Source organism: Ornithorhynchus anatinus, chromosome X1, assembly GCF_004115215.2.
Source record: "Ornithorhynchus anatinus isolate Pmale09 chromosome X1, mOrnAna1.pri.v4, whole genome shotgun sequence".
Classification (NCBI taxonomy): domain Eukaryota; kingdom Metazoa; phylum Chordata; class Mammalia; order Monotremata; family Ornithorhynchidae; genus Ornithorhynchus; species Ornithorhynchus anatinus.
In genome coordinates, this window is record NC_041749.1 from 46026200 (window position 1) to 46037490 (window position 11291).

Here is an 11291-nt window from a genome sequence, read left to right on the forward strand (position 1 = left end):
GTACAACCTGATTCCCCTGTGTCTACCCCAGCACTTAGAACAGTGCTCTGCACATAGTAAGCGCTTAACAAATACCAACATTATTATTACCTCAACTCACCTCACCTCTTACATCACCTCGTTGCAACCCAGCCCACACACTTCGCTCCTCTAATGCCAATCTATTCACTCTAGCCCAATCTCATCTATCTCGCCACCAACTTCTTCCACAAGTCCTGCCTCTGGCCTGGAATGCCCTCCCTTTTCATATCCAGCAGACAATGACTGTCCCTGCCTTCAAAGTCTTACTGAAGACATCTCCTTCAAGAGGGCTTCCCTGACTCAAAGCCTTCCTTTCCTTTTCTCCCATTCCCTTCAGCATCACCCTGATTTACTCCCTTTATTCACCTTCCCTCCCCCAACCCAGCCCCACAGCACTTATGTCTGTAATTTTTAAATTTATATTAATGTCTGTCTCCCCATCAAGACTGTAAACTATGTGTCAGGCATTTTTATAAGTGCTAGGGTGGACACAAGGTAATAAGCTTGGAAACAGGCCTTTTCCCACATAGAGCTCACAGTCTTAATTGCTGTTTTACAGATGCAGTAACTGAGGCACAGGTAAGTTGAGTAAGTGACTTACCCAAGGTCACACAATGACAAGCAGGGGAGCTAGGTTTAGAAGCCAGGATTATAATCCTCTTTCCATTAGGCCATGCTGCTTTTATGGTCTCCATGGAAACCAAACTATTCAGTGTCATCCTTGGTCTTTCAGTCATGAAAGAGACCAGGTCATTTATGATGTCATGGTGGAATCTCCTCCAAGTGTGCCTGGGGCCTCTGGCCAGAGGAAGAGGAAAGATGAACTCCTGGAGATACTTTACTTGGTTGCTTTTCCAAGACTAGCTTTCCCTCAGGGACAATTGAAGACTCCCTAGGGAATTCCCAAAAAGGGGAAGATATTTCAGAAATATGCCATTTCTTCAGCTGGTGGCAGTCCATCGGGGTGTTTCCTGTAGTGAGCCAATTAGTTAAGACGGATTGTATGTTGTATCGGGGGAAGCTGGGATAGTCATCAGTTTTACCCTGGGAGATGAAGGGCATTTTGAAGCCAAGGCCTAAAAGGAGCAGAACTGGGTGAAGCCACATTCTTACTGTCCTCACCATTGAGTCCATCAGAGACAGACTTTCAAGAAACATCAGGAATGGTAAGATGTGTGGAGAGGCGAGGGGTGAAGGTGCTCTGATCATCGAGCGGTGGCTAGAACCTGGGGGAAGTGGGAGTCCATGGGTAAACTGTCCATTGCTTGAGTGGGAGGCAACTTCATCAGCTGAGGTAGACTCCTTCCCTAGTCAAAAAAATCATGGTATTTGTGAAGTGCTTATAAAGGACCAGCACCGTGCTAAGCTCTGGGTTAGATACAGGATAATCAGATCAGACACAGTCCCTGTTCCACATGGAGCTAAGTAGCAGGGAAAACAGTTATTTCACCTCCATTTTACAGATGAGAAAATGGAGGCACCAAGAAATAAGTAATCCAGCGGGAATGGGTGGGCTGAAAGGCAAATGCATATAGTCCACTGTACACTCTATGGAGGAACCTAGCACACAAAGCCCAAACAATTTCACAGAATTGGAGAAGGTAGACTTTCTAAGAATCACTTTGGGAAGGGAATAGATGTGGAAATTGGAGTTTCTCTCCAGAACTGGACAGAGAGAAGAGTGGCTCTAGGCATACATAGCTCTTGGCCTCCTTCTGTAGAGAGGGTCTGGGCCTCATTCATCTAGAATTCAGGAAGCAGAATGCCCCAAGTTCTTCTTTCTCTCCCCCAGCTCTCAAACACACACATACACACAAACACCCCTCCCGCTCCTTGTTTTCTTTGTCCCTCTGTTCATCAAAAGTTAGAACTTTTAGACATTTGGGCTACGAGGGCAGTTAAACAGTTGGAAGAATTTGGAACCCAGTGGAAGCCTGGAAATTAGGACCATAGATTCCCACAGTGCCTTGTGTGTTCAAGCACATATAGAAAATGGTTCCTGCACTCAGGGAGCTTATTATTTAAAAGAAGCAAAACTTTAATATGGACTCTCACCACCATTATCATCGAGGAGATTTTTTGAGCACCTATAGAATATATATATCCACTTTAGGATTTAGGGCATACTTTAAAAATTTGACCTAGAACCTGATCTCGAGGTGCTTGCAATCTAAAAGGAGACATAACACACAACAATCAGTCTATCGACCAATGGTATTTGTTGAGTGCTTACTGTGTGCAGAGCACTATACTAAGTGCTTGGGAGAGTATAATGGAGTAGTTAGACATGATCCCTATACTCAAAGAGTATATTGTATTGTAGGAAACAAACAAACAGTGTATTGTAGGAGCTTACACAGGTGAGCCCAGAGAAGCAGCGTGGCTCAGTGGAAAGAGCCCGAGCTTGGAAGTCAGAGGTCATGAGTTCGAATGTCGGCTCTGCCACTTGTCAGCTGTGTGACTGTGGGCAAGTCACTTCACTTCTCTGTGCCTCAGTTACCTCATCTGTAAAATGGGGATTAACTGTGAGCCTCACGTGGGACAACCTGATGACCCTGTATCTATCCCAGCGCTTAGAACAGTGCTCTGCACATAGTAAGCGCTTAACAAATACCAATATTTATTTACTTTATTTTATTAAATTAGCTTGTCAGATACATGGCTTATCACAATATGGAGCTGAAGGGTTGGAGCAGATGACAAATCATTCAGTTGGTTAGGAGAGTGGGTGAAGTGAATTGGGCTCACAGTTTGGGGAAGCTAAAGGAAATCCTGTGTCTTTTTCTTACAGACCTTTGAGAATCAGGATGGGACCAAGGGCCAGACTTCCTCTCCACCCCCCTGGACTGAGACATCTAATCCCTTTCTTGAGTTTATTGAGCCCAACACTGTAGATAGGAATGCCAACTTTCCTTTCAGCCTAAGATTATCCAGCCCAGAGGCACCAGGTTCCTTAAAATACATGCCATATTTTAGAACTCATGGAGATACCTCTACTAGCCCATGGCCAATGGAACATGAGAGAAATGTCCATGAAAATGAGTTTAAAATAGAGAGAGGAAAAAGTCCTGCAAAGACTTGTGCCCAAAAAAACAGGGAGTCCTCTGAGGATTCCATTCCTGCCAGTGGATATTTTCCATATTATCGGACGGAGGAAGACTTAAGAAGCCTATTGCAGCAGAAAGGGCTCTGTAAAACCTGCAGAGAAGACCAAAGACAAAGTGGTGAAGGAAGAGGCAAAACGGGAAGAAGAGAAAGTGGTTGTTCCACACCTACCTGTTACAGAAACATGGTAAATTGCAAGGGAATGCAATTTCTTTTTGTCAATGATGGATTCAGAGAGGGCTTGGCCAAGACCAAGGTCAACTACAAAGCCATTTTAAGAGCAGAGTTTTCAAAGAAGGAAAGTAAAAGGAGCTTGAGAAGAAGAACATTCCTGAAGATGATTTCTGGCAGAGATGAGAGCAGGAGAGTGGCAAGGTGCAAATTCTAGCACTATAAAAGACCTCCCTTCGCATAAGCTCTTGGGTTCTAAAGTCTGTGGGTGGACTGTGGCCTTTCTATTGCTTGGGGAGGGAGGCTGCTCCATCATCTGAGGGATGCCTCTTCCTTGGTCAGCAAGATAATAGTAATTATTTTATTATTATTATTGGAATTACTATTTTATCATTATTATTATATATGCTAAGTGCTTACTATGTGCCAAGCACTGAACTTAGCACTGGGGTAGATACAAGATAACCAAATCAGACACAGTCCCTGTGCTGCATGGGGATCACAGTCTAAGTAGGAGGGACAAGAGTTATTTCACCACCATTTTACAGATGAGTAAACAGAAGCATAGAGAAGTGAAGTGAGTTGCCCAAGGTCATGTAGCAGCCAAATTGCAGACCTGGAATTAGAACCCAGGTCCCTAATTTCTAGACACGTGGTCTCACCATTAGACCATGCTGCTTCTCTGAGGCAAGAATATGATTGGGATAGTTAATCTTGGATGTCTGTGTCTCTTTCAGATACCCTCACCAATCCTGACACGGAGTGAAATCTCCTCTCTCCCCACCACTCTTCAGCTTCCTGATCCTCTAGGATCCTTTCCCGATGAGAACCCCAGTGCTAGTGGAATGGAGATCTCTCTTTTTGGAGAAACATCACTTCTAAGAGAGTTCCATATCCCAACAGAATATGCACAATATTTCCGCACAGACGAATCACTTCAGGAAAGCCATGCCCCATGCCTCTTCCCTTTGGGGGCAGAAGAAGTGGATGGGGATGGTCCAGAGAAGGAGAGACATTTTGGATCCAGCCCTGTCCACCCTGGATTCCAGGAAAAGGCCAGCTAAATCGCTGACTTCCCCAATGTAACCCAGGGAGGGAGTAACCCAGATGAAGCAATTGCTTTTAAGAACAGCAGGAATGCCATCTTAGAGGTTGGGCTGGGGGGGTGGGGGGCGGAGGGCGGGGAGGGGGGCGCTGGGAGAAGAAAGAGATTGCAGTTCAAGCTTGAAAACATCTTTAGAGAAAGCAGAGAGAGGGATTTGTGTCCAGCTGTGCCTGAGTATTGAGGAAATAGAGGAACTTAATCTGAGACTTGTAAACATGAAAATAGGACGAAACCACCAACATGAATACACTCAGTCCAAACAGGGAAGGTGGGATTCCAGAGCACAGGCAGCCAGGCACAGATTTAGACCCAGAGATCCACCCCTGCATCAAGGCAGTAAAATGAGAACTGGGTGGACATGGAGGCTGCTGCTCTGTGATGACCTGGGCCTGGCTCATCTCCCATCCTGTCTACAAAAAACCAAGGAAGGGAACTACTGTGGCAGCAGACAGTCTTCCCACCTCCCAGCAGCCAAGCAAGCCCACAGAGCAGGTGGGCAAGCCTTTGATCCCTTGGGAATAGTACATCCTCCCCACAGTGACCATCGGATGACTCAGATTCCCAGCCTCTGCCTCAAAACCCACAGAATCCGGTGTAAGACAACAATGATGCTTCACTCCCTCACAGCCTGCCAAACCACACCTACTCGGTGGATTTCTGTAATTGGACTCACTGACTCTTGAATCTTGTGAGTCCAGGGCAGATTCTTGCCCCTTTCCTCTGTCCAGTAATACCATGGGCTCCCAAGTGATGGCCCATCACGTGCTCATCAACTCTGCATCCTCTGTTGGCATTCAATGGTTCCCAACCCAGTGGAATTGAAAACATCTCCCTCCCCTCCTCCAGAATTGCTTCCATCCAAGTAGCCACCCCCTTAGACTTTGCTGTACTCCACCAAAGCAGTAAGAATGAAAAATACTTAGCAGGAATTATTTTTGTGAATAAAATGGTCCTACTATTATGTGAGCACAATGGAGAAATGAGTTTCCAGTCCCTCCAGTTCTCCTCGGTGGGTTTGTGTTCCTTCAGAACATCATGGAAAAAAGCCCTCTACATTTCCCACACTGACACACATCCATTTCCCTCGCGGCCTCATGTCACACTGTAATCAAGAAGATGCGCACAGTGGAATGCATTCACTCATTCAATCATATTTATTGAACGCTTACTGTGTGCAGAGCTCTGTACTAAGCGCTTGGGAGGTACAATTCAGCAACAAATAGAGACAATCCCTGCCCACAGTTGGCTCACAGTCTAGAAGGGGTCTGCTTCTCTAATTCCTTAATCATGTTCTAGTCAAAATACATAAGGAAAACATGCATTATGATAGACCTGAGGGTTTTACCAGTTATCATCAGGATCCAGATTCACCATCCTCCCTTCTGCATAGGCACAGAGCTCCTGAGTGTAACCCGGAAAGGAGAGTCACAGACTGACAGAATCACTTCTCTCCACGCCCCCCCCCCCCACACACACACAAGTGGAGCAGCCCTCCCCACCTCACTTACAGACCCTGCTCCATCTCATCCTCACTGAGTGTTTATTGGGTAAAGAGCCTCGTCCTGGGCACCGAATGAACTGTGTAGTACTGGATGCCTACTCTGCACAGAGCACTGAACTGGCTACCTACCATGCTCAAAGCACTGTATTGAACACCTACTGTAATAATAATAATAATAAGAAGAAGAATATTTGTTAAGCAGTTTCTATGAATCAAGCATTGTACTAAATGCTGGGGTAGAAACAAAGTAATCAGGGGTCGCATGGGGCTCACAGTCTAAGTAGGAGGGTGAACAGGTATCGAATCCCCATTTTGCAGATGAGGGAACTGAGGCATAGAGAAATTAAGGGATTTGCCCAAAGTCACACACCAGGTATGTGGAGGGGTAGGGATTAGGACCCAGGTCCCCTGACTTCCATCCCTGTGCTCTTTCCACTAGGTCACATGGCTTCTCTGTGGAAAGAGCACTGGGCTGGATGCTTTGCATAGAGTCTCAGTGTAGAACCTGCTCAACATGTCTGCCACAAACCCAGAACCCATAACTTTACTCTGCTCCCTCCCCCACTTCTGCAACAAACACAAGGTCCTCACAGTTGGCTTTAAAGCACTTAATCACCTTGCCCCATCCTATCTCACCTTGCTACTCTCTTACTACAACCAATCCCACATATTTCACTCCTCTAATGCTAACCTTCTCACTGTACCTCGATCTCATCTATCTCATTGCCGACCTCTCGCCCACATCCGGCCTCTGGCCTGGAATGCTCTCCCTCCTCATAACCGACAATTACTCTCCTCACTTCAAAGCCATATTGAAGGCACATCTCCTCCAAGAGGCCTTCTCTGACTAGACTCTCCTTTCATCTTCTCCCACTCCCTTCTGCCTCACCCTGACTTGCACCCTTTATTCATCCCCACTCCCAGCCCCACAGCATTTATATGTGTTTCTGTAATTTATTTATTAATATTAATGTCTGTCTCCCCATCTAGACTATAAGTAGTGAATGTGTCTGTTTATTGTTGTATTGTACTTTTCCAAGTTCTTAGTACAGTTCTCTGCACACAGTAAACACATAATAAATACAATTGACTTACTGACAGACTAACTCCACCTTGTGGTTTAAGGAAACTGAATTTCTGGATTCCATGGAAAATGCGGCTCAAGGAGTGAAATTAGGAGTGTGGAAGTGTGCAAAGGGGCTGGGGATAGAAATACAGTGGGTTTTCACTCTTCATAAACAGGGCAGAAGAGTTGTGCATCACATCTCCCAAGTGTGGAAGAGATTTGAGTTCTCATCCCACCTCTGTCACTTGCCTGCTGTGTGACCTTGGGCAAGTCACTTAACTGCTCTGTGCCTCAGCTTTGCCATCTGTAAAATGGGGGTAAAATACCTGTTCTACCTTCTCCTTAGACTCTGAGCCCCATGAGGGACAGGTATTGTACCCCATCTAATTGTACCCTCGCACTTAAGTCTGGTCTGATTATCTAGTATCTATCCCAGGGCTTAGTACTGTGCATGGCACATAGTAAAAACTTGACAAATACCATTATTATTATTATTATTGTTATCATTGCTGTTATTTGCAAGCACTTACCATAACAGCTGTATGAGAAACCTATTATCTGTGCTCCACAATGTGCTCCTCTGCACTAGGTCCTTGGGAAAGTATAGTATGATAGGGTACAGTACACAAAAATTAAATATCGTAGACCTGATCCCTGCCTACAAGAAGCTTAGCATCTATAAGGAGTCTTTCAGTGTCTCCCCGTTACATTGCCCTCTCCTCCTTTGCTCTCCTCTCTAACTTCCCTTTCCTTGTCCCTTGCACTTTGCTCCTGTGAGAAAATAGCACAGAATGAAACATATTTGCCAGAACTTTCCTTCCTGTGTTCAGGGTGACTTCAAGTAAAGAAGATGACCCATTCCCAGTTCCCAGTGATTTGACATTTCAAATTCCAGTAAATAAACCAGCTACCTAGTATAGCAACATAGGTGATGAAAAGATGGATGCATTAAATTCAGTGCATGTTTTGGAAATTCTCGCACTCATTCCCACTCACAGAAGTTCCTTGGAGTATACTCAGATGTGTATTTTAAATATTAAATGAGAACCTCTTTCGAAGGGCCATATTTTAATGCATGCTCAGTTCTCTTAGCATTGTTAGCTCCTTTGATATGCACCTGTCTTATTAATGTCAGCTCTGCTGGAGCTTTGAGGGAAAAGCTGCTTATTGAGAAGTTCCTTATGCACTTATAATTGCCTTCCTGAGGGGCACTGAAAGTTGGGAGGAGGCAAAGAGGAGAGGAATCTGGTCTCACTTAGTCTGCTTAGCAGGATTTCTTTCCAAAAATTCACCATTGAACTATTTGGAGGTCTCTCCTGTAATTTCCCTATTAACTGATTCTGCAAGTGGAGCGATGTTCTGGCCAAACGCCTCGCCTCTTCCGGACTCCACGCTCAACGTTGGGGGACCCCAGCCTTTCCCAGGACCTCTGAGCTAGTGCCTCCTTTTGTTTTCTAAAAGGATCAGTCTGGGATCCAGAAGTGGATGATTCCTTGAAGCTCTCCCTCCCAAGAAGGTTAAAAAAGTGTTGAGACGTGCAGGTGTAGGTCAGTAACGGTACCCAGACATCTCGCTTCCATTCTCTCTTCCATTCTTGAACGAAGGTCTGTAGCACCTCTTTTTTCATCCTTTTCTCGGGTTGGATAGGAAGCATTCTGGGATCTTTTTACCATCCTCCTCATCATCTGAATTAATTGAACACCGTTTATGTGCAGAGCACTGGACTAAGCACTGAAACAAAACAATCAAGGAAGAGGATATGATATCTGCTCTCAAACTATCAGTGGTATTTATTGAGTGCTTACTGAATGCAGAGCACCGTACTAAGCACTTGGAAAAGTGCAGTACAGTCGAATTGGTAGACATTCATTCATTCATTCAATTCAATTGTATTTACTGAATGCTTACTGTGTGCAGAACACTGTACTAAGAGCTTGGAAAGTACAATTTGGCAACAAATAGAGACAATCCCTGCTCACAATGGGCTCACAATCTAGAAGCAGGGAGACAGACAATAAAACAAAAGAAACCAAGTAGACAGGCATCAGTAGCATCATTATAAATAAATAGAATTATAGATATATAGACATGTTCCCTGACTACAAGGAACTTGCAATTTAGAAGAACTTATAGTAATGATAATAATAATAATATTAATAATTGTAGTATTTGTTAATCGCTTACTATGTTCCAAGCACTGGTCTAGGTGCTGGGGTAGATACAAGGTAATCAGATTGGACACCATCTTGATCCTCACTTTACATGTAAGGTAACTGAGGCACAGAGAATTTAATAATAATAATAATGATTAATAATTATGGTACTTGCTAAGGGATTACTATGTGCCAAGCACTGGTCTAAATGCTGGGGTAGATGCAAATTGATCAGGTAGGACACAATCCCTGTTCCATGTGAGGCTCACACTCAATCCCCATTTTACAGATGAGGTAACTGAGGCACAGAGAAGTTAAGTGACTTATCCAAGGTCAGACAGCAGACATGTGACAGAGCTGGAATTAGAACCCACATCCTCTGACTCCAAGGCCTGTGCTCTTTCCACTAGGCCATGCTGGTTTCTAGTAGCATTTACTGAGCAGCCACTTTGTATAGTGCAGGGAAGTACAGAAGAATTGAATGATACGTTCTCTGCCTAAGAGGTCACTAATGACCACATTCTTTTCAAATTTAATCACTCTACATTGTCTTAATCCATCTCGACTCTCAGCTGCTTTGGATGCTGTAGACCACTTGACTTTGTAGACCACTCTTGTCTCCTGGAAAAACAAAATTTGGTTTTCACTGGGCCCAATTTCTCCTGGTTCTCTTTCTTCTATGTCCAATTCTTCTGAGTCATTTTCACCAGTGCTTTCTCTGTTTCCCACCCACTATCTGTAGGGATTCCACAGGCGCTCTATTCTGTGTCCTCTTTTCTTCTCAGTCTACACTCACTCCCTTGCAAAGCTCAGCTGCTTCCACAGCTTTGCATTCTTCTGTGCAGATGACTTTCATATCTACATTGCTAGCCCTGAACTCTTACCTTCTTGGCAATCTGGCATTTCCTCATGTCTCCAAGATATCTTTGTTAAGATATCCCTCTGGCACCTCAAGCTCAAGATGCCTAAAGCTGAACTAGTCATTTTCACCCACAAATTCTCTCCTCCACCTAACCTTCTCATCACAGTTGACACCGTTATCCTCCATGTCTCTTAATCCCACAACTTTGGCATTGTCCTTGATTCTTCCCTCCCAACCCCTGTATTTGGTTTGCCACTAAATACATTCAGTTCTTCCTCTACAACATTTCAGTAATCTATCCTTTTCTCACCATCCAAACAGCCACCTCCTTGGTTCAGGCACTTGTCATATCCCAGTTTGACTGGCACATCAATCTCTTCACTGAGTCTCTCTCCTCTCCAGTTCCTTCTTCACTCTGTTGCTCAGCTCATTTCTCTAAAGCATTGTTTTTCACATCTTTCCACTCCTCAAAACCTTCCAGTGGTTGACCATTCCTCAGCATCAAGCCAAAACCCCTGATCCCTGGCTTCAAAGAACTCTATCAACCATCTCCCTCTTACCCACTTTCTTCTCCCACTACCCCACAGCCCACAATCTTTATTCTCTCAAGGAAACCCACTCGCTATGCCTCACTTTTGTCCTTCCAGTGACAGACTCTTTACTCTCACTCTTCCCATTACCTGGACCTCCTCTTCCCTGTCGGACCACAGCTCTTCCCATCATCAAAGCTCTTTTGGATCATAGCTCCTCCAGAAGGACTTCCTCAAGTAATCAATCAATCAATAGTATTTACTGAGTGCTTACTGTTTGCAGAGCACTGCACTATGCACTGCACAATACAACAGAGTTGGTAGACATGTTCCCTGCCCTCAATGAGCTTACAGTCTAGAGGGGGAGATAGACATTAATATAATCACTAATTGCCCCACCTCATATTTTCCCAGCTGCCATTTTAGCCTCTCCATGTCAGCTGAACACTCAGGCTACCACAACCCCTTTGTATTTATGTACACATCATAGATTTCATTATTTTCTGTATCTGAAATATATTTATGTTTCTGCCTCCCCTATTGTCCTTGAGGGTAGGATAGAGTCTTCTAACTTTGGCACTCTCCCAACATTTAGCACAGTGCTCTGGACTCAGCAGGCATTTAATAAAGACTAATGATTTAAAGGCTCTATGGGATCTCACAGAGAACCTTTTCATTTGTGATTAAATGATCCCCTTATGTTACTTCACCTTTATTATTTAATATATGTATTGAAACACATGTCTTTTGCTTATGCACAAATGTGTGCTGACAGTA

At 44.3% G+C, this 11291-nt stretch overlaps 1 protein-coding gene across 1 annotated transcript; it reads left to right on the plus strand.

Annotated features, from left to right (window-relative positions):
• The first annotated feature begins 797 nt into the window (after positions 1 to 797).
• Positions 798 to 4428, plus strand: LOC114806561. Its single transcript, XM_029051660.2, has 3 exons — positions 798 to 1187; positions 2813 to 3313; positions 4035 to 4428. The coding sequence occupies exons 1-3, from the start codon at positions 1185 to 1187 to the stop codon at positions 4359 to 4361; spliced, it is 831 nt and encodes a 276-aa protein (XP_028907493.1). The 5' UTR covers positions 798 to 1184; the 3' UTR covers positions 4362 to 4428.
• Positions 4429 to 11291: the final 6863 nt, after the last annotated feature.

Bases quoted from the DNA above. Each gene is read 5' to 3' on its own strand.
- LOC114806561 (XM_029051660.2), top strand. The intron at 3,314-4,034 runs GTAAATTGCAAG...TGTCTCTTTCAG, and splicing joins CTACCTGTTACAGAAACATG to ATACCCTCACCAATCCTGAC.